The sequence below is a fragment of the Trichosporon asahii genome (assembly GCF_000293215.1).
Source record: "Trichosporon asahii var. asahii CBS 2479 unplaced genomic scaffold scaffold00071, whole genome shotgun sequence".
Taxonomy (NCBI): domain Eukaryota; kingdom Fungi; phylum Basidiomycota; class Tremellomycetes; order Trichosporonales; family Trichosporonaceae; genus Trichosporon; species Trichosporon asahii.
The window spans coordinates 318,348-344,107 of record NW_014040854.1 but is presented as its reverse complement, the minus strand read 5'-3'; the positions used below and the strand labels follow the sequence as shown (position 1 = coordinate 344,107).

At 60.5% G+C, this 25,760-nt stretch overlaps 5 protein-coding genes and 1 non-coding gene across 6 annotated transcripts; 3 read left to right on the top strand and 3 right to left on the bottom strand.

Moving 5' to 3' along the window:
* Positions 1-2,173: 2,173 nt before the first annotated feature.
* On the bottom strand, positions 2,174-2,289 carry A1Q1_t378. Its single transcript has one exon. It is a non-coding gene; the product is annotated as a tRNA-Thr (tRNA).
* A 1,412-nt stretch (positions 2,290-3,701) lies between these two features.
* Positions 3,702-4,421, top strand: A1Q1_04984 (uncharacterized protein; the record flags this gene model as incomplete). The annotated part of the gene is made up of 1 exon (XM_014321791.1): positions 3,702-4,421. One exon carries the CDS (start codon positions 3,702-3,704, stop codon positions 4,419-4,421), a length of 720 nt encoding a protein of 239 aa, XP_014177266.1.
* A 3,371-nt stretch (positions 4,422-7,792) lies between these two features.
* On the top strand, positions 7,793-14,174 carry A1Q1_04983 (uncharacterized protein; the record flags this gene model as incomplete). Its single annotated transcript, XM_014321790.1, has 4 exons — positions 7,793-7,869; positions 7,922-8,110; positions 8,475-8,532; positions 8,586-14,174. The coding sequence occupies 4 exons, from the start codon at positions 7,793-7,795 to the stop codon at positions 14,172-14,174; spliced, it is 5,913 nt and encodes a 1,970-aa protein (XP_014177265.1).
* A 1,953-nt stretch (positions 14,175-16,127) lies between these two features.
* On the top strand, positions 16,128-16,772 carry A1Q1_04982 (uncharacterized protein; the record flags this gene model as incomplete). The annotated part of the gene is made up of 1 exon (XM_014321789.1): positions 16,128-16,772. One exon carries the CDS (start codon positions 16,128-16,130, stop codon positions 16,770-16,772), a length of 645 nt encoding a protein of 214 aa, XP_014177264.1.
* Positions 16,773-18,488: 1,716 nt separating this feature from the next.
* Positions 18,489-19,059, bottom strand: A1Q1_04981 (uncharacterized protein; the record flags this gene model as incomplete). Its single annotated transcript, XM_014321788.1, has 2 exons — positions 18,489-18,996; positions 19,043-19,059. 2 exons carry the CDS (start codon positions 19,057-19,059, stop codon positions 18,489-18,491), a joined length of 525 nt encoding a protein of 174 aa, XP_014177263.1.
* Positions 19,060-21,559: 2,500 nt separating this feature from the next.
* On the bottom strand, positions 21,560-25,558 carry A1Q1_04980 (integral membrane protein; the record flags this gene model as incomplete). Its single annotated transcript, XM_014321787.1, has 4 exons — positions 21,560-23,869; positions 23,911-24,370; positions 24,424-25,432; positions 25,483-25,558. The coding sequence occupies 4 exons, from the start codon at positions 25,556-25,558 to the stop codon at positions 21,560-21,562; spliced, it is 3,855 nt and encodes a 1,284-aa protein (XP_014177262.1).
* Between the last annotated feature and the right edge of the window lie 202 nt (positions 25,559-25,760).

Genomic DNA, 25,760 nt, shown 5'->3' with positions numbered 1-25,760 from the left:
CCGCCACTCATCCCTTGCGAACGCTGTCGGATCGATTCCGATCGGTCGTCAAGCAACTCCAGCTGCTGGTCCGGGCGGAGCAGACTTAGAGCGTCCCAGCGCATTCAAACATCCGGTGTTATCGCTGCCGTCGCTAACTACTCTCAGTGTCGTCAAGCGCGCTAAGGCGATCGTCCACTCGCGAACCTTTGCAGCGCTCTTCCCGGTAAGTCGCTGCCGTCTGTCCTCCTGCACTGGACGCCGCTGACATTCTCCCAGGACTACCTCGCGCTCTCTACGATCAACAAGACGGGCCAGTTTACAGAAGAGCTCATAGCGGAGCAGCTGGGCTTGGACCCGTCAACCGTCTCGACCGCCTCGCCGCCGGGCAGCACTACGGCCGCATTGCTAGAGGTCCCAGAAGTCACAAATGGAGACAAGGTCGAGGCATGGCATGGACGCCTCCCTCGCTGGCGACTTCGCAAACGATATTACGGGTAACGCCGGCTTCAACTTCGGCTATTTCTGGACCAAAGGCTGGTCGGGCAGCACGACATCGCACTGCAAGGCCCATGCAGGCGAGGGAGGAACCTCGACCGTGCGCTACCTGCAGGGTAAGGCCAAAACTCGAAGCAGGCTCTGCAGGAGCAGCTGCATCAACGAATCGTGCGAAGACTGGGTCGACGGAGAGGCGATATTTACGATCCAGGACGAACATGGTCTCGTTATCGAGGACCCGGGTTGTGTGACTTACACCGACCGCAACCAATGCCTCAACGACGCCAAGCCTTCCGAGTAGGCTGTGAATCCGACAAGCAATCGAACGACAAGAGAATCGAAATTCAAGTCTTGAGATCGATATTAACTCAAAGTAGCCGAACGAACGATAGTCTGTAGTCAGCAGTCAGTAGCCTGTATGCAACTTCGTGAACATATCAAAGCCCGTCCCCCGGCCTTCTCTGGCCACTAGTGTCCGACGGAAGTTCAGTCCACTCTGTGGCAGACGCGCTCAGGGCAAAGCTGGCCTCCCAGTTCGTACGAGCATGATAACTAGATGTAGGAGGCGAGGTAGATCTCAGAGAGAGGAAGCAGGGAAGTCGCAAAGAGTTGGAAAGCAACAAGGCTCTGTAGGTTGGCACGATGTTCTAGCCCTCGTTTATATGCCTACATCGTTAGCCCACCGTTGGATGGCCACCTGCGGCCTAATGAGCAAGTAAGCGCTTGCTTCTTCGCATGCACAGCACATGACAAGCCGAGGCGACGGGCATGGGCTAGCACCCGTGTTCCCCATGGCTTGCGCAAAGCCCATTCATACCGCTAACGAACTGACTACGATTCTCGTGGGGAATCAGAACGGTGAAGTGCCACAGACCGCATCGGATCGCCTGTCCGAATCCATGTCTTTTAGTGCCGGCGGCTACTGAGCCACTGCACCGTTGCCTCCGTACCGGACGCCGAGCGCTGATCACGAGACACGCACTGAGGACACGCCCGGTCTCACGGTGGACCATTGGCACATGAATGAACGCCCACGGGGCTTAGATGCCCGAAACTAGAGCCCTTTGTTGGCACTATCGAAGCTCCGTGCGCAGCATGTGATGTTCACATGGCCAGGTGATCTGGAGGACTGTCCAAGAGCTCAAGACATGACTAGGTCGCTAAACCTGCATTGTCGACTTGACCACCATGGGCTGCGTCATCTCGTCCACAAAGAGCTGCCTTAACCCACTGAGCGTCGGCAAGCCGCTACCAGTCAAGAAGCAAACCTTTCAAGACAGTCAACATAGCCGCTCTATCAGCTATGCGGGCCCACATGATCGCTATAACGAAACGTGCAGTCTTAGCCTCGTTAGACTGAGCTATTCGAGGCTGACGTCCGACTTAGCCCCCAGTCTTGTTCATTAGACCCGTTTATAAGTAGTTAGAACCTGCGGGTTCAACGGAATGCCCGCCATAGGCGGCAGACGGTCTCTCCCAGAAACAGCTTGCCCTGACACTGCACGGTCCGCATGTAGTGCAGTCCTGACATCGAGGGATGTCACAACATGACTTGTCAAGCAAGCTGTGGCGTCGGCGGCAACCCTGACAAAGTTATCTCGTCCCTTCTCCTACTCGTCCAACACCCCAGAAAACTTCCAAAAAGCCAACGAACTGCTGTCACAGACGCTCGCTGCGCGCCGAAGCGCCCATGCATTGCCCCCAAGCGGGATTGAACCACTGACCTTTCCTTACGAGCTCGAGACTGTTGACTGAGGAAGACCAAAGAGCTGTCACTACGAGAGGAACGCACTGCCACTGTGCTATGCGGGCTTACGTCAGAGCTTCTCGCGACCGACTTATGGGTGTGCGGCGGCGGCGAAGAGTGCTAAGATCGTGAGGGAGTAGGATCAAGGCTCGTCTGGAGGTGTTTAGTGTTAGGGCGTTGTGGCGGAAGGGGGCATCTCCCCGGGTCTCGGACAGAAGCTTTCGGTAAAGTGCCCCAAGGCCGCCTTCGGGTTCGGCCCCCAGCGTGAACATGTCCAATATAACGGAATGATATGGTCATGAGATAGCGACACAACGTCACTGCGTCAAGGTGCGTTGTGGTCATTAGCGGGGAGGGCAAAGAATACCCTCGCTCCGGAATGCGGCCGCATTGGCCGAGGGTTGGAGCAGGTGACAGACGGCGTCGCAAGCATATGACAGCGCCCTGCACGTCGAAAGCGAATGTAGGCACCAGGTTCGCAGAGCGGAGAACCAAGGTGATCATGAAGTGCTGGACGAGGTGGAGCAATGGCAATCAGAACTCCAACGCGGCCAGGTTGCGATCGCCGTTTCTCGGGCAGACCACCGAAACCGGGCAAAGCGAGTGAGCCCGCCCCGACATTTCACAGTTTCATGGCACGAGAGAGAAGCCTTCCTCTGAGCAGCTGACCGTCTGATGGAAAAACAGAGCTCTGATCGGTTGTCGAAGGGCTTGTCTGAGCTTGAAGCGAACGTTTGGAGCTGAATGAGACAGCCAGGTGCCCGGACGCTTCGCCGGGGTTGCCGAGTCGTCTACTCGTTCAAGAGGAGAGTGCATCAATCCCGTAACTCAACTCTGCTTCTCTCGTAAAGCGAGGCATGTGCTGGTCTCGTGAGCAATTGGATTCGGGGACTGACCCCCGTGGGCACCACATGCTGCGCACGGTAGAGGCGCATAGCGTCGCATCGCGGGCTGATAAGGCCGGCTATCTCGGAAGTGACATCAGCCAAGAGCAGCGGGGATATCCCGGGTGAGCCCGTCCCAGCAACGATGCGCTGATATGTACGGTCTGCTCGGGCTCGAGCGATGGAGGCAATCTAGTCATTGGAGCCCATGCAGACAACAGGTGGAGTTTCTGAGAAGGGCGGTGCTGTGGCACCTGGAATGACGGGGTGCTTCAGCCCGTTTGGCCCGCAGATGTGTTGCGAAGTAGAGCTTGCGAACTTCGCAGCTTGTGCCACAGCCAGCGGGATAGAGCTCCGAATGATCGCGCCCGGCTGACGCCTGCATGACATCAGAGATCAGAGCAGTCGGCTGGTTGATATCTTTGGGCCTGTCAGTAGTCCGGGGGTTGGTGCATTGCAATGATGCAAGCAGAACAGTCGGTGATCAAGGTATAAAAGGAGGGGTGATGGCACCTAGCTGGTCTTTCGAAGCACTCCCTCATCCCACCACTCTTAAGCACGACACTCTCTGCCATAACTTCCTCTAATCAAACATGTACCTCCCACTCCTCCTTTCCTTGCTCCTTCCTGTATCCCTCGGTGTGGCAATTGAACGTGACTACCCCATGGTGGAACGCCGCACCTTGAACTCGTGGCTGCTCTCTGCCAAGACAGGTGACACGTTGCGCTCCAGCAACACTGTATACCAAATCGTACAGCCACACGATGCGCATCTCGCCAAACGACAGGGCACGGGGTCGTGTCCCAACGCCCAGTATCAGCAAAGGGAAATTACCCACACGGACCCGCCCGACTGGTCGGATAAGGTGACTATCCCCGGTTCCTGCCTCGAATGCTTTGACAGCGACGAGGAATGCAGCATGGACCACGAACTGTCGTGGTCCGTCTCTGAAACCATCTCTTATGGCATGGACGCCTCCCTCGCTGGCGACTTCGCAAACGATATTACGGGTAACGCCGGCTTCAACTTCGGCTATTTCTGGACCAAAGGCTGGTCGGGCAGCACGACATCGCACTGCAAGGCCCATGCAGGCGAGGGAGGAACCTCGACCGTGCGCTACCTGCAGGGTAAGGCCAAAACTCGAAGCAGGCTCTGCAGGAGCAGCTGCATCAACGAATCGTGCGAAGACTGGGTCGACGGAGAGGCGATATTTACGATCCAGGACGAACATGGTCTCGTTATCGAGGACCCGGGTTGTGTGACTTACACCGACCGCAACCAATGCCTCAACGACGCCAAGCCTTCCGAGTAGGCTGTGAATCCGACAAGCAATCGAACGACAAGAGAATCGAAATTCAAGTCTTGAGATCGATATTAACTCAAAGTAGCCGAACGAACGATAGTCTGTAGTCAGCAGTCAGTAGCCTGTATGCAACTTCGTGAACATATCAAAGCCCGTCCCCCGGCCTTCTCTGGCCACTAGTGTCCGACGGAAGTTCAGTCCACTCTGTGGCAGACGCGCTCAGGGCAAAGCTGGCCTCCCAGTTCGTACCTATGAAACCTCCCTGCCTCGAGCAGGCTTCAGGACGTCTTTCGCTGTTGTCGGGTCGGAGAGAGTCTCCACTATCCATGTGTTCTTCCCGGCATGTTCCTCACCGGCTAACCTTCCTATCGATGGTATAACAGGGCGGAGGACGCCGTCGCCAGATCGCAAGTCTCCCACGACAGCCCCTCACCCCAGCGAGCGATCCCACTCATCAGAAATGAACAGACAGGAGGGGTCGGAGGACGCCTCGGCCAGTTCGAGCTCTCCCACGACTGCCAGCTGTTCTGTTGACACACCAGACATGGACCCAAGGACCAAGCTCTGGAGGACGCCTTTGCTAGATTCATGCTCTCCCACGATAGTTCCTCGGCGTAAGTACATAAGTGCCTTCACGAGATCTTGGATCTCCCACGGGCGCCAGCGTGGCCAGCTTGAGGTAAAAGGCGACCGAGTTTAGAGAACGGCTTCGCTAGTTTCAACGTCTCCCACGGCTGCCACAATGTCGGATGTGTATCACGTGTTGCAGCACCCTTCGCATGGACGAGCTTTTCCTCGACGCAGTTGATCTGGAGTCTATAGTCTAGACGGGCCAGCGGGCCAGCGTCCGAACGCTGAGCAAGCGCAGCAAAATACCAAAGAGAGTTTTTCTAGACCCAACTTTGTACCTGTCTCTTCCGCCCACTGATCCACTGAGCCAGTGGTAGCTCGAGCACACCTTGCTATGAGGTGGCACGCCTGTGCAGGAGAGTGGTCACGCCGATGATCCAGGCGGCAAAGAGCGGCCAGAATCTCATGTAAAGTTGAACTCTGATGGACACAAAGTTTGCTCGTTTCCAGTGGACATGCACTTGAGTGACTGCCTGGCGGGTGGAGGTGCAGGCACGATGAGGAACGCAGGAACGAGAGGAACGGCATTCTTGAAGTTTAACCCGGCACTTTGGAGGCGTACGCATCCCCCCCGCGAACATGGGACATCCAGGCAGCCCCCTCATGCCATCCATCGTTTCGAGCATCCAAAGCAGCGCTCAGGGCCCAATGTCACAGGTGGGTCGGCCCTGCCCTTGCCTCCACTTTGGATTTCACCTTTGCCCTAGTTGGCAGCAATGCAGACGCAACATTGGCTTTTCGCTGGATCAGAACACACAGAGGAAATGCAGGGTGTAGGACCGCGCAGGATCGATAGAGTTGCACGAAGGCCGTCGCACTCCCAAAGTGACGGTGTGACTCATTCACTGCAGATCGGACGCGTCGCGGGCCGCCATGCACATCACTCATGAATCCAGACGCGTCGGGTCGCGTCTCGCTTCCCAAATGCAAGATTCCGGCGCGCTTGTACGCTTGGTCGCATTCCTGCAAACTGACACCAGATGCCAGTGGTGTCTCATCGCGTTGACGTGGGCATCCAGATATACAGATCTGGCGGCCTACAGGCCTGCAGCGCGAGTCTCAGGCCAAGCCACACCGTACCCGGCTCCAAGGGTCGACGCCACGGCGCCGTCCCGGGACGTTGACTTCAGGTTTTGCTTCATATTCAGAGCCCCACTGGGTGCTGCGCAATGAGCGTGCGAGCTGACTATAACCTTGTCAAGCTACGGCTGAGCCCATCAAGGCCCGTAGCAACATTGCGACGCTAACAGGTTAGAGACCTGGGGGAGCGTGCGGCATAAATGAATTGCACAAACATGTCCTGCACGGCAGCGTGCTTGTTAGGCTCCGGCTCCAAGGGTCGACGCCACGGCGCCGTCCCGGGACGTTGACTTCAGGTTTTGCTTCATATTCAGAGCCCCACTGGGTGCTGCGCAATGAGCGTGCGAGCTGACTATAACCTTGTCAAGCTACGGCTGAGCCCATCAAGGCCCGTAGCAACATTGCGACGCTAACAGGTTAGAGACCTGGGGGAGCGTGCGGCATAAATGAATTGCACAAACATGTCCTGCACGGCAGCGTGCTTGTTAGGCTCTTGGGGACATATGACATGGCGATTTTCCCGAACATGAGCGATGGTGCGAACAGACGCAGTCGATCACATCCGTCCTGAAGGATGCAAATGTCAGACCTCGGGGCTCGGGGGTTAGTGGTTTAGATTGCAGATGACTGCGTCGGGTTTGCTGTTCTCGGCAAGTGCGAGGTGTTCGGGGGGTGCGAAGGATGACGGTAGGATGGGAAGGAAGGTATGTCGCATGAGTAGGGGGGGATCGGATCTGGAGCTGGGGGATGACGAGAGGGTACGAGATGGCATCGGAGCTGGCTTCTGGCGATAGTCTGGGATGATGGCACGGAGACAAGTGATATCCGCGAGCATGATGCCGGCAGAATTGAGAGGTGATGACAACGGACAGAAGCGATGAAGGGGTGGTGGGTCTCTGCGCACGGTGCGCTAGCGGGGAACCCTGGCTTAACTGGCTTTTGGCTGGTTGAGGTCTGTGGGTTGACGCCATGGAGGTTGTTCTGCTCGCAAACGCTGGCCCAGTGCTCGCTGGTGCGTCGTTTGCTCGATTTAAGCTCGTGCCCCACCACGTACCACAAGACTTTGAGGAACCATCCCTTCCTTGGACGCACAAGCACCCGAGACCCAAACAAGTTGCTACTAAGGCAAAGGCAGAGACATCGAGACAGACGCATCAGCGCACACGCACGACGCGCCGACGCCCCGCGCCCGGCCCCTTGATGTCCTTGCCATGTCCTTGCTCCAGCACAAACCACTCAGTCATCCATCAACGAGCATCTCCATCGCATCTTGGATCCGGGGCCATCGCACCAGAGCCAGAGCCGCAGAACACTACCGAGCTTAATCGGATCACAAGCTGCGCGCAAGAGGTTTATCCACCGCAGAAAGCCCCAGGGTCCACAGCCGAAGCATCCTGACCAGAGACCCTCAGGGTCACATCGACACACCTTGGACCTGAACCGGCTCTCCCCTTCCTGCACCACCTGGACCCACAAACCCCCATCTCCACCACCACCTCCATCCAACTTTCAACCTTTTGTCTCCATCCCATCGCACTCCATCACTACTACCACCTCCATCACCACCCCCGCCGGCCACATCATCACCGCCGACACTCCCACCACGAGGCGCAGGCGCACCGCCTGACACCTCGCCTGACCCCGCCTCCACCAGCATCCACAGCTGCACCATGTCCGCAGACACTTCCGACCCCGTCCTCGTCGCCGCAGTCCAGGCTGTCCACGCCAACGACGACCCAATGACATGGTGAGCACCCAAGAGCACACACTCGGAGTGACCCTTTACTGACTCCATCCAGGCTCGTCGCCGGCTACGCTGCGCCAGGAACGCCCAAGATTGTGCTGATCGAGGCGGGGTCCGACCCCGCGCTGCCGCCGCTGCGGAGACTGCTCGACTCGGACGCCGTCGCAAAGGCCGACGCGACCTTTGCCTACGCCTCGGTGCAGGGGAAGGGCCTCGTCATCCTCCGCTTAGGCAATACTGTCAGGTAAGTCTACCATCGACTTTTTCGGCCTCCTCCTTTCAGCCATCGGTCCGCTGGAGCTGCCCAGGAACCATCGCAGCTGCACGATGCTCCGCCTCGAACCAGCCCCACTGGACTGTCGGCACGCTACCTCCGGCATGGGAATGGACATCAACTGCCGCGCCCGCGAGCTGCAGTGCGACGTCGCCCTTCTCCAAATTCGACGCGATGGGCCATGAGATCTGAGCGCCCGCGGCGCGAACGCTGTCGGATCGATTCCGATCGGTCGTCAAGCAACTCCAGCTGCTGGTCCGGGCGGAGCAGACTTAGAGCGTCCCAGCGCATTCAAACATCCGGTGTTATCGCTGCCGTCGCTAACTACTCTCAGTGTCGTCAAGCGCGCTAAGGCGATCGTCCACTCGCGAACCTTTGCAGCGCTCTTCCCGGTAAGTCGCTGCCGTCTGTCCTCCTGCACTGGACGCCGCTGACATTCTCCCAGGACTACCTCGCGCTCTCTACGATCAACAAGACGGGCCAGTTTACAGAAGAGCTCATAGCGGAGCAGCTGGGCTTGGACCCGTCAACCGTCTCGACCGCCTCGCCGCCGGGCAGCACTACGGCCGCATTGCTAGAGGTCCCAGAAGTCACAAATGGAGACAAGGTCGAGGCAGCCACCCCGGTGCCTGCCGCCGCACCCGTATCGGAAACCGTCATTCGTGCTCCGACAGCAGAGCTCAAGCCCGAACAGCCCCCGAAGCCGATGGAGCGCACGCCCGAACCCACGCAGCAGCCGACGCCAGCAGCGACTCCTCCCCCAACTGCTCCCCCAACAGGTCCCCCGCCAGCACCCCCAAAGTCGGCCGCTCGCGCACGATCGATCAAGAGGAAGCCATCGAAGCCTGCGCCTCCTGCCCCATCGGAGCAGTCGACTCCTCAGCCCGCTGTGCCGGTCGCTTCTCCGCCATCAGAACGACCACCCCAGCCTTCACCAGCACCTGCCCCCGCTGAGATCCCGACGCCTGCACCCCCAGCTCCCACCGCTACAGCTCCTGCCGCCAACCCCCTTCCCACGCCACCAATCGCTGCTGTCTCTGTTGTCCCGGCACCAGTACCGCAAGAGGCGCCGACCGCTGAGCCGCCCGCTGAGAAGAGCCGCGGGGTACTCCCGCAGATCCCAACAGCGGTCCGCACGTCTCTCGCCGAGTCATCATCGGCTGCGTCCGTCGTTAACCCCGCGACCCCGCCAGCGGCCGCGACTCGGCATGAGCGCGACTCGATGTCTGACGAGACGTTCCTGCGCGAAGGGCTCGGTCGCAGCGCCTTAGCCCCTCCTCCTTTGCTGTCTGTGTCAACAAAGGACCTCAGCGACGGGGCGCCTGTCACGCCTGTGACGACCTCTGCCCTGACGGACACGACGTTCGACTCGCCACTACCTTCGTCTCTGGCCGACTCGCCGTACCCGGAGCGCGACTGGTCGAGCGAGCGGCGGCTATCACGACCACCGTCACGGCCGCTGTCGCCTGACGAGTCACCGATTCCGGACCGACCAAAGTCGATGCCCCTTTCGCCGCAGCCGCCTAAGGACGAGTCCCTGCCTGTGCAGGAGACTACGGTTCCTGCTTCGGGCAGCGAGACATTCGGCCTGGTGGCGCCCCGGGACCGACCGCCAGCACAGACGGAGATCGAGGAGCCAGACCAGGAGAGGACGTCGCAGAAAACGCCCACCCCGCAACCACACGCGACAGACGCACCACATGTGCCGTCACCTGCCAAGCTGCCTGAAACAGCTGCCGAGCCGGCCCCGGTGGCTGCTCGACCACTGCCCACAGCGGACGTTCAGCGACCGCAACCTCCTCCGCCTCCTCGACGACTGACCCCTCAGACGGCCGAAGTTCTGCCCGACGGAGCGCTGCCTTCGCGCTCGTCGTCGCGTACCAGCATTCCTCCGTCTCTGGCTTCCACCGCCCGAGTCAACGGCTCACCGCGGCTGGGTTCTGACGGTCCCAGCAAGCTGAACGGCACCGCCAAGCAGAGCCCGTTCTCCCGGCTGAACGCAACCAACAACAGCTCTCCTCAGCCCGGCAGCTCGCCGAAGCAGGCGTCAACGGCGACTTCGCCTCCGATGCCCGACGTCCCGCGAACACTGCACCGGAGCGCGTCCATGAGCTCGGCAGGCTCGAGCCAGGGCGGGCGATCCGCAGTGTCACCCGTCTCGGTATTCTCGCCTACGATGCCGGCCCCACCGCCAGTGCCGAGCCACGAGAGCGCCGAGTTCCTGGCTGAACCCGAGTTACACCCGACCAAGGATATCCAGGCTACGGGAGGAACCGGTGTCGGAGGGGTCGCGGGCATGGCTGGCGTCGGAGCTGCGTTTGCAGCGAGGCAGGCCCTCGCTGCGCACACGCAGGACAACGCTCCAGTCGTCGAGAGGACGCAGCTCGCCCAAGTTCCCGTCCGCCGATCCTCGCGTCGCGCTCTGAACTCTGCCTTTGTCGCGCAGGCCAACGAGCAGCCGACCTTGGAGTCGACAACAGAACGACCATCGCTCGAGTCGAACCGACGGCCATCAGTCGAGAGCACCCGCAGCTCACTCGGCCGATCTAACTCGCTCGACTCGGCCAGCCGCAACCGCCCCAACGTCACTGCTGGATGGCGATCGAGGACGCCGTCGATCAACTCGCTTGCCAGTGCCGCCGGCTCGTCGGAGCGCAAGCGGCCGCTCGGTTCCCGGCCAATGCGTTCTGCGTCCAACAGTACCACCAGCACTCCTCCGATGGTCACTAGCTCCCGCCGCGTGCCGAGCCCCGAACCTGTCCCGTCCGCTGAGTCGACGACACCGAAGCCCGAGGAGAAGCGGCAGACCAACGACGAAGATGCAAAGGACGACAGCGCCAAGCCGGCCGAACTGCCGGAGTCACTGAGCCACCCAGCGGTCAGGCAGTTGTCATTGTCCCAGTCCCAATCGACGGACACGAGCGGCGTCGCGACCCCAGATTCTGGCAGGAGCATCGGGCACCGCAAGACTCCTTCGGGCAATCGCAAGCCAGCGCCACCGATAGACCAGGCCCTCATCGAGGCTCTGAAGAAGGAGAGCGTGTCGTCCGACCTGGAGCGCCTGCAGCGCTCGACGCCGACTACGCCGGTTGGACCTCCCGCCGTATCGCCATTCATGCCTATTGAGAAAAAGGAGCCGCCGACCCGCATCATACCGAAGAAGGTCCCTCCACCTCTCCCACTGACTGCGACGATGCTGAACGTCATCCCGCCAAAGTCTGCGGCTGGGTCTGACAAGACCGCCGTTCCGAAGGGTCCGCTCAGTCCCGGCCTGCTCAGCCCCACGACGCCCATCAGTCCCCGCAGCCCGATCAGCCCCGTCAGCGCCGCTAGCCCGCGACACTCGCTGAGCTCCGACTTCATGGCGCGCATGAACATGCCCGTCGGCAGCCGGGACAGCACCACGAGCCGGCTGTCGCAGCGCATGTCGAACCGCCTGTCGCAGTTCTCGGCCCGCATGTCCCGCCGCATCTCATCCGACTCTGGACACAACCACCGCCCGTACATGGAGGACTCGGCGGGCTCGCACGACTTCGAGCATTCCCAGGCGTCCGTCGTTAACGCCGCCGTCGCCCGGCACTCGACCGCCCGCTCCGTCTCTCTGTCCAACGGACGGCTGACCCCGATCAAGACGTCCGCGCCCAGCAGCTCGCACACGTCCCAGGCGTCCCTCCCGCTGCCCTCGCCCGTGATGCTCAACGGCGACTATCGGTCTGCCCGCGACATTACTGGGCCCGTCGAGGGTATGGTCATCATCACTGCCGACACGCCATCAAGAACAACTACGGAAAAGGGCGGGTCGTCCAGGGAAACGTCATCCACATCTCAGGACAAGGCTGAGGACAGGACAAAAGGTACGGACAAGACAAAGGACGAGGACAAGATAAAGGAGGAGGACGCGAAGATCGCGCCGATCGAGAAGTCTGAGAAGAAGGAGAACGGCATCAAGCGTAAGGCGCCCCCTGCCGCGGACGTCGTCGACCTGAACGACTCTCCTCAGATCCAACAGTCTGCAACCCTCAGCCCGCCCATGAACACGGAGCACTTTTCGGCTGTCTCGCCGCAATTCGTCAACGCCCCGCGACAGCTGTCCGCCGGTACGAGCCCGTCGCTCGAGTCTTCGGCGGCCCTGCTGCGCGAGCAGCGATACCCCGAGACGCCGCAGATGACGTCGCCTACGATCACGACGAGCCCGCCGTCGTCGCTTGACCGCCACTCATCCCTTTCGCAGAAGCTGCGCCTCGCACTCCGCTCCAAGTCGAACGGAGAGCACGGCGCGCAGCGCCCCGACTTCCTCCCCGGCTCGTCTCCGATCGCCTCGCCACCCTCGCCGACAGTGTCAAACTTTTCCAACTCGCCCAACCCGAACCGCTCGTCCATACAGGGCTCGCTCGGACGCGCGTTCCGCCTGCGTGCCGGCTCGAACAGTGGCGGTCACCAGCCGATGAAGGGCACGAGCCCCGGCGGCATTAGCTCGGACGACTTCAAGCACCTGCACGAGAAGGAGGCACTGCACGGCCTCGGTCTCGGTATGCAGTTCCCGCCCAACTCGTACCGCACCCCCTCTGGCGGACTCGGCTATACCCCGCCAGCGAAGAAGGGCCGCACTGTCTCAAACATTTCGGCTGAGGACGCGCTCGCCAACATCCGCCTGAAGAACATGGCCGAGCAGGAGGAGGCGCAGGAGCGGTGGCGCCGTCTCGAGACTGAGCGCGCCCAGAACCGCGGCGGCAACCCCCTCAGCCCTACGACACAGCACTACGACTCGCGCGTGCAGTCGCTCGCGTCCTCGACAGGACTCAGCGACGACGAGGCGCTCAGCCCGGGCCGCATCTCCGAGTCCTCCGAGCGCACGCGCAGCTTCACGGAGCCGGACGTCGGACGCCCGATCCTGCCCCGCAGTTCTCTCGCAGAGCGGCCCAAGCCGCACCAGCGCCTCAGCTCGCGCGACCTCGGCACACGGGAGAGCATGCAGTCGCTCTCGTCGTGCGGCTCGCCCCCGCGCTCGCGCTCGCCCGACGTCCCCCGCTCGCAGACGCGCGACAGCATCGCGACCGTCTTCTCCTCCGAGTCCGTCCGCTCCCACTCGGACGTGCGCGAGAGCAAGGTCTCGCTCGAGCCGGATGTGCGCAGTGTCGTGTCCCCGCGCTCGTCGTATGAGCGGTCTGCCAAGTCGCCCGAACGCGAGCGCGGCGAGCGCGCACGTACTTCGTTCGGACAGCTGAGCGAGCGCGAGCGCGGCAGCCTCTACCGCGCATCGACGTTCGAACCCCGCCTGAGCCGGGACACGATGCGCTCGACGCGCTCGAACGGGTCGCGCACGAGCTTTGAGCGGAGTGCGCGCGTCTCGCGGACTTCGTTCGAGCCGCCCTCCCGCATGTCAAGGGACAACTCGTTCCTCGCCTCGCCCCGCGGCCTCGAGCCGCTCGACGTGAACGAGCAGCCGCTGGACGAGGAGACGGAATCCGAGCGCGAGGCGAGGCTCGAGGCGGAAGCGGCCGAAGCGACCGAGGAGGCGCGACTTGAGGCGGAACGCGCCGAGCGCGCTGCCGCCAAAAAGGCCGCGGCGGAGAAACGCGAGGCAGAGCGCCTCGCCGCGCAGCAGAGGCAAGAGGCCGAGCGCCAGCGTCAAGAGGCTGAGAAAGCGGCCCGGAGAGCACAGGAGGCAGCAAGGAGGGACGAGCAGCAGGCCGAAGTGCGCCGGCAGCTCGTACGCGGCCACGCAGAGGGGGGCGTCATGCTCCGCGGCTGGGTAACGGTGCAAGGCGTGGGCACGTGGCGGCGGCGGTACTTCCTCCTCCTCGCGCGAGAATTACGCCTGTTCAAGGGCGAGGGGGACGACAGTCCCATCAACACGGTGACGTTGGGAGGGAAGACGGAGATCGACCACGACGTGTATGAGGAATCCCAGGTGAGGGGGGCGTGGAAGATTAAGGGAGAAAAGGGGGAGGAATTCTTCATGTTTGCGGATAGCGAGACGGATCGGGACGTGGTGATGGAGGGATTCAGGATCGCTATTGGGAGGGAGGTTTAGTAGACCTCTTAGCTAAAGCTGGGATCGAGTCTTATCTTATCTTGCTGTATTGTATCAGGACATGTATACCTTAGAATCTTGCGTTGCCAGTGCTCCGCTTTGCTCTCGATCCGCGTACATGTGAGTATTTAGCTGGAGGAGTTGGGGTAAGACTAAGGTAAATGTGAGTCCATACCAGAAGTACATATATCGTACTTTGGAAGTGGAATGATTCCACACGGGCGATGTTGGATAGTGGGAGAGGGTTCAGACTCGATGTCGAAACCCACTGAACCACTGCACATGTGGTCTCGAAAGCCAGGAAGCTAGAAGAATCGCCATACCATCACGGGGTGGGTATACCTGTGTTGATCGAGCTCACCCATCCCCGGGAATCGATTGCTCATGTGACTGTGTGTCTTGGAAGTTCGGAAACTCGCATGCGCGGAGCTGGAGTGACTACGTTTCGGAGAATACTGACCGCCTCCCTCACACGCCTTGCGGCATGTGGGCTCGTGTGAGCTCATGTGAGGAGGTGTCAGGTGTCGGGTAGTCACCCCGAAACACTTGCAGACTCGTCGAGTGTGTGCCCCACAGCACAAGAGAAGCCGAGCGGAAGCTGCAGACAGCGACCCGATCATGACGACGATGACATGCGCCGAGGCGCTAACGGCGCTAAAGCAGCGGGCATGGACATGTGCCCGCTCACTGGATCCATGTGGGTCAATGGTTGCAAACGTCAGAGAGCGTTAAGCCAACGTTTGACAAATTGATACAGGTGCTGGCTCGTAACGATGTCAAATGAGTTATGCATAGCATGCAAGGTCTGAACATGGGGCGCATGGGGCTTGGCAGGGGTGCCATGTAGCGGCGGATGGGGTGAGGGGGCACCGGGAGGGGGGGGGGGGCAGTGTGCCACCGTCCACAGAACACGGCATGACGTCCTCGTGACCAAGGGTGGAGCACAGCTTACATGCCGTGCTCACCGCGTGCTGCGCATCCTCCTGCCCAGTTACCGGACGGAGTAGATCAATGTCGAGGGCATGTCACGCCGGCGGCAGCCTGACACCGGCACACGATCACGAGGCGATCATCCGTGATCGGATCGCACTACTCCTCCCCTCCGCTCTTCTGCCTAGACGGTCTGCGACGGTATGTACCGCAGCGTGAGAGCCGGAGAGGGCAAGAGTTCCTCACACCGCCATTTCAGTTCTCATTGTGATCCCTCACGACTCCCTCTCGTGACCTTCACCCCTTCGCCGTCATCGCCGCCGCTACCCTCTCCTTTAACGCCGACCGTGTGCGCGTCAGTGGCCCTGAGGCAGTGCCGCCGCCTCCGATGACGGTGTACCGGTGTCATTTGACTTCGATCAGGGAGTATTACTCGAGACCCCCGTGCCCTTCGAGAACGTGTGGCGGCGAACGAGAGAAGCTTCCCTCGGTCCGAGACGCCGAACATTTGAGGATTGTGACAGAGGTCTCGCGGTGATTGCGGTCCGTCGGCGATCATTGCCCGTCTGATAACGATAAAGGTCTATCTCCGCAATCATTGTCATGGGTTAGGAAGGAGGACTATCCTGATTGGGGTGAAGTAACAGTGTTCCCGGATGGCATGGCGTGGCCCAAGAGGAGGAGGATGACATCAGCCAAGGTGATTAGTGTTCTCGAGATGAGTTGGTCCATGAGGAAAGTGTTAGTGGCCGCGCGGCGTCGGAGAACCGGTACGAGTACTAGGGCGCAGCCGGAAGACAGTGATGACCGAACGGCTTGTCATACACTACAGCTCAGTGCTGGCTGTTTGATGAGAGACGTTGACGAGCCTCTGAAAGGTATATAAGAGCCGTCGCAGCGAGTCTTCCAGATCATCAGTCGACAACTCCTCCCCCTCTTCAGTAACACCAGCCCTCAAACCCCGAAACATACAACGTGTTCCTCCTCCCCGTTCTTGCTAGCCTCCTGCCCCTCTCCCTCGGGATGCCCGTTGACGGCCCCGATGCTCAGCGCCGCGACCTGCACGCCTGGCTCTCCGTCGCGAAGGAGGGCGACACCCTCTCTTCCGGCGGAGCCCTCTACCAGCTCGTGACGCCCCACGACTCCTCCCTCGCCAAGCGACAAGGCACAGGCTCGTGCCCCAACGCGGAATACCGCGTGACCGAGGTCGAGAGCACGGAGCAAGGCTGGTCGGGCTATGCGCCCCGACACTGCTTCGACTGTTCCGGCTCAGAGGGTTCCTGCACATTTGCAGAGTCAGTGGGATGGGAGACGTCGTACACGATCAGCTTTGGGCTGGACGCCTCCTCCGCAGGCCAGGTCGCAAGCGACATCACGGGCAACAGCGGCCTCAACTTTGGGTATGAGTGGACGCAGTCCTTCTCTGGCTCCGCGACTGCCAACTGCGAGTACCCGGGGGGCACGTACGGCCGGTTCCTCGTCCAGACCAAGATTGGTATCGCCAACACCCGCAGCAGGCTCTGCAGGAGCAGCTGCATCAATGAGCACTGCGACGAGTGGGAGTATGGACGCGTCGAGTACCCCCTCAAAGACGAGAATGGGCTCGCGATCGATGGGACCAAGTGCGAAACGGTCGACACCAACGAGGCGTGCCATGCTGGCATCTAGGCGCAGGCCGATTGCGGAACGCAACCCTCGCCTGGCAACGGTCAGGCAGTAGTTAGTGAGAAATGTAGTCAGGCAATATAGTCAAGAAAGTAGTTTGGAAATGAAGTAATGCAAAGTGTGACTGTGATGAGAGCGTCTGTGTTGCGTCTGAAACTCGTTGAAAATGCCACACCAAAACCCTTACTCACCGCGACGCATGTGATCCAGCTCCAGTTAGTTCCCAGTACCTGCCAACTCGGACCGTGATCCGATTCGCGAGCAAGTGAGATTTGGAAGTACAGAGAGTGTGTTGAGATCTGGGGTGTTGGATCAAGTCTACGAGTGCCCATCACGTCTTATATCACGAGACCCTTGCAGAGGGGTGGACGGTCGCCGATATCGGACATCGGAACCAAACAAACCCCATCTCCACCTTCCAACTGGTCACCCGAAAGATGTCAGTCCGAAGCAAGGAAGCAGCGGGAGTCCGAGGCACGCGATTTCACAGTCCGATCATGGAGATGTACTTGTTCCAGCCCGTCCGCCCTGTGCTGAAGTGGGGAAAATAGTTGCCAGTCTGCGGTCTAGCGTGCCCGTCAAAGTCGGCGCGGCACCGCTTGTACTTCTTATCTTTAGCGAACTTGTGCGATGGCGGTAACAAGCTCGCCAGAGTGACTCGCAATGGCTGGCATCCGCGGCGAGCTCACGCGTTGTTGGTCCAGTTTGGGTGAGGTGGAAGCGAGACCGCGTCGCTCCTGACACTTTCGATCCACCGAAACAGGAACCAAACAAATAAGTCCCATAGCTGTCCGCTCACAAGGCGATGGTTCGCAATGGCAGGCAGAACAAGCATCCTTCCCCCTTATCGAGCCCTATCGAGCCCGATTAGGAAAGTAGCGGACCAGAGATGCTACAGGCCCCAAGTGGACGGGACGATGTATTCGCGAGCAAGGAAGATGGAGTTTCTGGACCTACGCGGCTCCTCACGGCTCGTTAAGCATGCGTGCGTCCTTCCCTCTGTGTCGAGTGCCTTGTCCCTGAACAGCACGTGCAGAAGAAGAACTCTGGTCCGCCCTCCCTCGTCCAGGCAGAATGTCTCAGGTGGACCCTGATTCCAGGCCCCATCACCTCCAGGCGCACCCCGCCCAGCCGTGCACCTCCGCGGGGCGTTCCGTCCGAACCTTTTGCCTGGGTGTTTCGGAGGGCATACGTCACTCGGCTTGGAGCTGTTGTTGGGTTGTGGCTTTTTCGGCTGATAACGCAACTTGCGAGTCATGCACAAGTCAGCTGGTGTCCACCTCGGTCTTGTTGCATTGTCAGACTCTGCTGAGACGTTGGGTCGAGAGACTTTTTCTCCCCCAACCACCGTGCTCATCAAAGGTTGTCAGTGGAGAGCGCTCGCTGCTGCGTCGGGCTCGGTTTCGCCTCGCCTCGAGTGTCCCAGTTGCAATGCCGATATGCATATGTAACCTAGTCGAAAAATGCAGAGAATGCGGTTGATTGCGAAAAATGCGAAGAGATGGTGTCGTATTAAAGGGGATTGGAGAGGCTATTATACATCTTATAAGGGGGTGGAAAGGGGGGCTATGATGGTGTGTGGTGGTGGAAGGAGTGCGATAAGATGTGGTGATGCTGTCTCATGCGGTGGGAGCAGCGGGTGAGGGATTAAGGAGGTATGTCGGAGGGGTTGGGTTGAGGAAGCTCAGCGCTCACTGCGCTCGCACTTCGCTTACGCGCTTAGTGCTTGGGAGCCTCCTCCTCGACCTTGTCGATGACGGGGACGTTGCCGAGGGGCTCCGACCAGGACGAGTTGGTGGTGGAGACGATCATGGCGATGATGGCCATCCAGAAGATGTTCCAGATCCAGAGAACCCAGGCCATGCCCATGGTACCGCGGAGGACGCCCTGGCAGTCGTGGGCGGCAGGCGTGTCGCCGGGGCAGTAGCCGTCGCCGTGACGCTTGCCAAGGACGGTGATAGCGATGGAGGCACCGAAGCAGTAGAGCATGAGCAGGCCGTTGACGATGAACATGTTGCGGACCGAGTAGATCTTGGAGTGCGACTTGAGGAAGTAGACGAACATGTAGATCATCTGGACGATCGCGCAGACCATCTGGGCGACAACGGCGGCGGGGTACGAGTGGAACAGCTCCTTGTCACGGTGGATCATGACAACACAGATGATGAAGGACGTGTACGCGAACACGAGGAGCGAGCCGTTCATCGGACCCTTGAGGGTGACGGTGCTGCCTGTCAGCAAAAGACTCTTAAACAGCTGTGGAGAACACTTACGGAGAGTACTTGGCCATGGTGGTGGTGGACTCGAGGAGTAAGGTAGGGATTAAGGTGGTGGTAGAGGTGTAGTTATAAGAGTGTGGGTGACGGTCGCAACCCAGCTATTAAGGAGAGGATACAGTGAAGGATGAGAGGATGGGGGAGCAGTCATGACCGAGGGCGTATATACTTATATTCCTGTTCGTACCGTTGTGTTTGGCCGATGATGCTCCAGTCCGTCATGCAAAGTTGCTCATCCTGGGTAAACGGTAGGCCCTACGGTGCATCCCCGCATGCAAGCTGCTCCTCCACGGCCGTGGTCGTATCTCGTCTACCCAGCAAGTCGTGAGTCATGCGGCCTATTGGGTATTTACCCCGGCTGGTGCAGGGACAGCGACCCGTCCCTGGCCGACTGCCCGACCGAGCCTGCTCCTGCCCTTCAGAGGAGAGCAGCATCCGCCGCGCACGAAAGACAAGAAGCTGCAGAAGCACCCACGAGGCCAGTCGATGTCGGATTTTCCCCTGAGTTCTTCATTCTGTGGACCCTGAAAAGCTCAAGGCGACGACGACCCGCGCGCCTGCGGATGGCAAGCTGGAATTTTTTGTTTGTTTTTGGCTTACGGCGTCGCGGGCTCTCCCTCCTTCGCTTGCTACATTTCTGCTTTATTGCAACAAAGCATGCCGTCATTGAGGAAAAGTCGTGCCTGTCCTGGTATGCCAACTCCAGACACAGAGACAAGGCGGCGTGCTTGACAATCATTCAGAACTACAGAAGCTCCGACGGCATTGCTTTGTAATCAGCGAGTTACCACGAGGGTATCACAGAAGCACCCAGATCTGCCCGCTTGCGCCCGATCATGCAGAGCAGCACCATGTCCAAATCCAGTAACTTGCACCTGTTCTGAATACGACAATCGACGATTCGTGCAAAAGTGACGATGATGAGGCCGTAAGCCAGGGTCGGTGGCCCTACCAGGGCAAGGGGGTCGAGCAGGTCCGCAGGAGCCAGTTTCGGTGCGTCGGTCTAGTCCTCCTTCTGCGCCGCCCGTCCGGTCCGGGAGGCTTGCAGCCCTCTTCGAGAGGCAGGACGGAGCAGGCGGAGCGATTCTGGTCGGAACTCAGGCACGGCTTTCGTTCGTCCCTGTGACGGTGGCGATAGAGCGACGCACACCCCCGTGCTCCTGCTCCGCGGCCGTCGTCACCGCTTGCCTGCTTTTGCTTCGTTTAATCTGAATTATAGTATAGCAATCCGTGATGACGAGCGAGAGTGCGTGGGTCCGGCTTATCAGCACATGGATGGACATGTGCTTCTCCATGCAAAATGATTCTTCGTTGGTCCTCAAGACGAAAGTGTTCGAGAGACAAATTTACTCGAGTGGGTCGATGAACATGTGCTCTAGCCTGCACAGGTGCGATCGAGTCCGAGGAATCGAGACTTCGAGACTCCGCTCCGCTACATAGAGACATTTGACTCGTCATCGGAGTAGCCGCCTGGTTTTGTCCCTGAGTCCTTCTACAGTCTCGCTCCTGAACAAGGACTGAAATCTTACACCCCAAGCTGCCTTCCGCTGCACCTCGTGTACCTGCCCGCTCTTTCGCTCTGCTATTTCGAGCACTTGTTCGCGAGCGCCGCTCGCTTCCAAGCCAGGTCGGGCCAGGTCAAAGCTTGGCGCGAAGGGGCCATAAGGGCTTGGTGTCGGGACGAAGCGACATGAGGATATCAATTTCAAGTCCTGCGACCCGCACCGAGCCCCGTTTCTACAGCTTTCCACGGAACTCCGTTCCCCCCTCTCTCTACCGTTCACAACTCATCTTCGCCTCATATGAATGAATATCGTCCTGCAAGAGCAAATGCAGACGAGACTGGACACATGGCTTATCTCTCCAAGCCTGCAGGTTTGGTGTGCAAAAGATCTGAGAGACAAGCAGCGCTGAAGACTGAAGAGCTGGCCTCGCTGCCCCTCGCCGACGTCATCCGCCCAAGCCATGCAAGCCACCCGATACGGCGGAGCGACGTAGCTCGGTCAGCACCTCAGCGCCCCTTCCGAGCCCTTCCTGCGGCCATCCTGCAGCACTGAATGCATAAGGTTGTGCGATTGTTTACTATACATGGTCGAGCGCGGCCGAGCGGGCCCTCCTTCCTCGTCGATCACGTGCCCCTGCTCAACGCGTGCTCGCGTGCTCGATGCTCACCTGCGCACCTCCTCCGCAGCCCGCACCGAGTACAGGTAGCTTGCGGACGCGCCCGTCTGTCCGCTCGCTGCCCGCGTTTAACAGTCCACTCCCCTCCTCCCATATATGCTGTCTATGGAGCTAAGGCTGGGCACAAATGATCGCAATGTCGCTCAACAAGCCGTCATTATTAAGTCTAAGAGTTAGGGGTTGAGATGTGCTCGGCGCCGAAGGTCGTGGATCGTGGAGCGGAATGCCAAGCGCGGGGTGGCTCGTCATCAATGGCGAAACAGGTCACTCGGACTGCCGCTTGCCTGCGACCTGGCCTGCCTACCGCCTGGCCTGCGTATCGGCAGGCAGCGGCTACCACGGGTTCTCCAGTGCCATCTTCTCGTCGTCTGCGGCGCGCTTGTTCCACCCCGCGGCGTGGGCTGGCTCGCCAATAGGACTGGGGCCAAGGGCGCCCATGCCGCTGCTCGCGAAGGGGTTTGTGAACTCGGCGGGATGGGGACGCGCAGGCGGCGCCATGAGCTTGCCGTCCATGTCGTACGAGCCGGAGGGCGGGAGGGGCGAGTGGGAGCCGCTCGGCGACGTGCTCGATGCCCACGCGTTGAACCCGAACAAGCCCTTTGGCGGGGGACTCGGCGCACGCGCGGGGCTCGCGGCGAGGTTTGGGCTCGATTCGGGCCACGCCGGCCGGTCCCATGCGTCCTGCACTGAGAGCTTCTGCGCCGTGATGGCAATGTCGCCGTCGTCGTCGACTGGTAGGCCGAGGGCGGAACTGTCCCGCCCATCGAAGGCCGAGTTGCTCCGCTGTGGCGCTGGCGGGGTGGGCTGCTCGTCCGGCGTCGGCGGGAGCGGAGGAGGCGCGGAGCCCGTTCGGTTCAGTGGCGAGGGTAAGCGCACCGCCGGAACAGGACGCGGGCTCGTCGCACCGACAGGCTTGTCCGGGTCGACCTCCTTGCCGAGCTCGCGCGAGATGGCAGCAAAGTCGAATCCGGCTGTCGCGGGAATGCGGCTGATAGCCTCCTTCTCCGCTGCGGCGGCGGCCTCGGCCGCTTCAATGTCGGCCTGGCTCGGACGCTCGCCAAGGTCCGCCTCCTCCGGCTCCTCGGAGCCGGCGCCGGTGTTGCCGCCCGTGTTGTCGGCGGGATGCTCCTCGCGCGGCGGCAGCATGTCATCCTCGTCAATGTCGTTGTACGTGCTGCTGACACGCCCCGACGCGGTGCCCGACATGGTACTACCACTGTCGTCCGAGCCGCGTCGCTTCGTCTTTTTCTTCCGGCGCGGGAAGATGCCGAGAATCTTCTTCTTCCGTCGAGCCTCTTCCTCCTCCTCGGTGATACGCTCGTTGACCGACATGTCCACCTCGGGGTCCTGGTTGTCAGTTCGACTTCCAGTGAATTCAAGTAAACTCACATCTGGCTCGTCAAACTCGTCAGAAGTGCAGGGGAAGCCCGCCTTGATAAGAAGCTGCGGCATGGACGAGCGGTAGCTCATGTGTCCGGTAATGCAGTCCGTGACGTCGAGGTTCTCGAGTCCCGGCACCATCTCGACGGGACGCAGGCCGGCAACAGTGTTCAGACCACCAGTAGTCGCACGGAAGAGGTAGCCGAGGACCCAGTCGTTGGTCGCGTAGCCGTTGACGAAGCGGCCAGCCACGACGCTGCGCGCCTCGAGCCACGTCTGGCGGTTGGCCGTGACGGTGCTGCCAAAGATATACACGTCCTGGACGATACCGTACGCCTTCTGACGATGCAGCTCAAGCAGCGCATAAAAGATGACGCGGGAGCCGAGGGAGAATCCAATCAGCGACGTGGGTCGGATACCGGCGTGTCGTGCTATGAGCGCGTCGGCGAGGACCAGTCCGGCCGCTCTGGATCGGTCGAGGGCGTTTGCCCAGGGGTTGTCGATGAGATATCCCAGTTTGGTCAGGAGCAGGGGCCACTGCAGCGCGCTCATGAGCGCTGTCATGATCGTCGCCTGCAGCACCTGCTGCGAGACCTGGGTCAGCACTTCTGTGCCGATAATCTTGAGTGCGCCTCCCATCTCGCTCATCATCTCGGGTTCCCACAATACAGAAAACACGTCCCCGACCGCAGAGTCGAGGACTGAGAACGGTAGCCTCACGTCGTCCACCTTACTCGCCATGAAGCCTCCGACGGTGATGTAGCAAGATACGCGCTTGTTGTTGTGCAGCGGCTTGAACTCGAACGTCCGCACCTCGCGCGTTCTTCGCGCCATGCCGCGTCCGGCAATGTTCGCGCCAGTGACGACTCCGGTCGTCGTGATGATGGCCGCGCCACCAGCACCGGCGAGGAAACCCGTCGTACCCGTGATACCAATCGTACCCAGAGCGGCACCGAGACCAGCGCCGATGACGGGTGCCAGCAGACCGGCAGAGAGACCGATCACGAGACCACCACCGACAGCGGCGAGACCCATGAGCGCGTAACGCTTGCGCTTGGCGGTCTTTGCTCGCGAGTCAATGACGTCGTCCTGCTCGAGCTGGCCGACGCTCTCCTCGAGCTCGAGCGCCTCCGTGACACGGTTCTCGAAGCGCACAATGTCCATCCAGCCGAACCCAAGGGCATTCGCGACGCGCTCCAGGAACGCCCGTGATCGTGCATCGTACAGCGAATCGGCGACGAGCACGAGGAACAGGTCGCAGAGCTGATGTCAGCTGATGTTTCGTTGCCTAGCAGCAAACTTACCACTGTCCATCGGATGTCTAGTGTAATGTTCTCGTCTGCTGTCGACATCGTGGTCGAGACGCCAGGCAGAGAGGGCATGTGCTCAGTGCCTTGCTTCAGTGGCTCGACCGCCTGCACGTCTCCCGGCAGCTTGGCGTCGCCGGGGAGCTGCGTGTGGACGCCCCTCGGGGTGCCCTCGTCGCTGACTCCGCCGCTCTTCGGCGTCTTGCTGAGATCCGGAGACAGCATCTCGCCGCTACTGAGCTTCGGCGTCTTGTTGACGTCGGGTGACGGCGGTGCCTTCTCTGGCGGCGCCGGCGAGTCGAGGCTACTCCGCCCGATGTCGCCGCCGATATCACCAGCGTCCTCTTTCGGCGGTGGTGGCGGCGGCGCGTCGCCGGGTGATCCTCCAATGTCTCCGATATCTCCCATGTCGCCCATGTCGCCGTCGTCAAACGGATTGCCCGACGACGAGAACAGGCTGCTGCCGTGCGATGTCGGCGGGGGGGGGATAGCCGCCGGTCCTGGGCCGACTTTGGCGGAACGGTGGGGGGTGTTGAAGGCGAAGGATCGACCTCCGCATATGGAGGTGCCGGGTCGTGGGCAATGTCGTCACTCTCGGACCGCATGTCGTCGTGGTTCTCCTCGGCCTTGCGCGCCTCCTCTTCCTCGGCCTCTTTCCGCGCGACGGCCTGGCGCTCGGCCTCCTCGGCCTCCTCGATGTCGCGCTGTCTCCTCGCCTCGGGGTCGTAGTCTGGATTCTTGACCGTGTGCGTCGTCATAAGTGCCGGGACGAGGTCGGCGGGGTCGACGCCGTGCTCCTGCAGCGACTCGATCATGTGCTGCTCTGTGCTGTCAGTTGATGTAGCCTCGGCCAACTCACCCTCTCGCTCGACGTCCATGTGTTGGAACAGCCGGGCCATGATCTTGATCATCCAGATCTTCCCGCTCTCAACGACGGGCACATCGGTCTCGCGCGCCTTGCCTTTGAGCAAGTTGCGCTGCTTCATCTTATACCCCTCCCAGCCGCGGGACATGTCCTTGATCATACGCCCCATGATGAGCTGGCACAGGCCAACGTAGGCAATACGCTGACCCTCCGTCAGCAGGTCCTTGGTGGCCTGCATCTGGGACAGGGGCGTCATGGCCTGGTTATCGTCAAAGAGGTATCGGGTACGCATGTGGACTTCCTCGGACTCCTCGTCTTCTTCCAGCCGGAGACGGGTGTAGTCGCTCTCGTCGATCGAGTTGCCCTTCTCGCGCCAGCTCTCTGAGGCAAGCGTGTCGACCCCGAGCTCAAGGTGCTGTCCCGTCGCATTCGACTGCGTCTTGTCCTCGCCATCATCGAGGCGCTCGGGCCGGTACCCGTAGCGCTTGTCGTCGATCGCGTCGAACTCGCTCGTGAAGTCGTTCGACCGCACGACCGGCATGTCTGATGTCAGCGCGGGCGATAAGCGAGCGACAGCGAGCGGAAGCAAGCGGAAGCAAGCGAGACGCAGCAAGCTCCCGATCCTGCCTCTGCCTCTGTTCATGGACTCGTGATCTGGTCGAACGCCGCACGATCGCAACCCCACGAATCATGTCAACACATACCCTGCCAGCCGTCGTCGTCGTCGAGATCAGACCATGACGAAGGGGGAGGCGCCAGTCCGCGCGGTGCGGGTGCCATGGCTGGGGCTTGCCTGCTGAGTGTGTCCGCGCGAAGTGGGGTGAAAGTCTTAGTGTATGGTGCAAAGCAGAGCAAAGAGTGATTGATAGGAGGGTGTATCACGTTGGAGGAATTCGACGCTCGTCGTGGTTCGTGGCTCGCGTGGCAAAGGGTCTATGTGTGGTCTACGGCGTACGCCCCTTGCCACCCCGCAGTAGCGTCA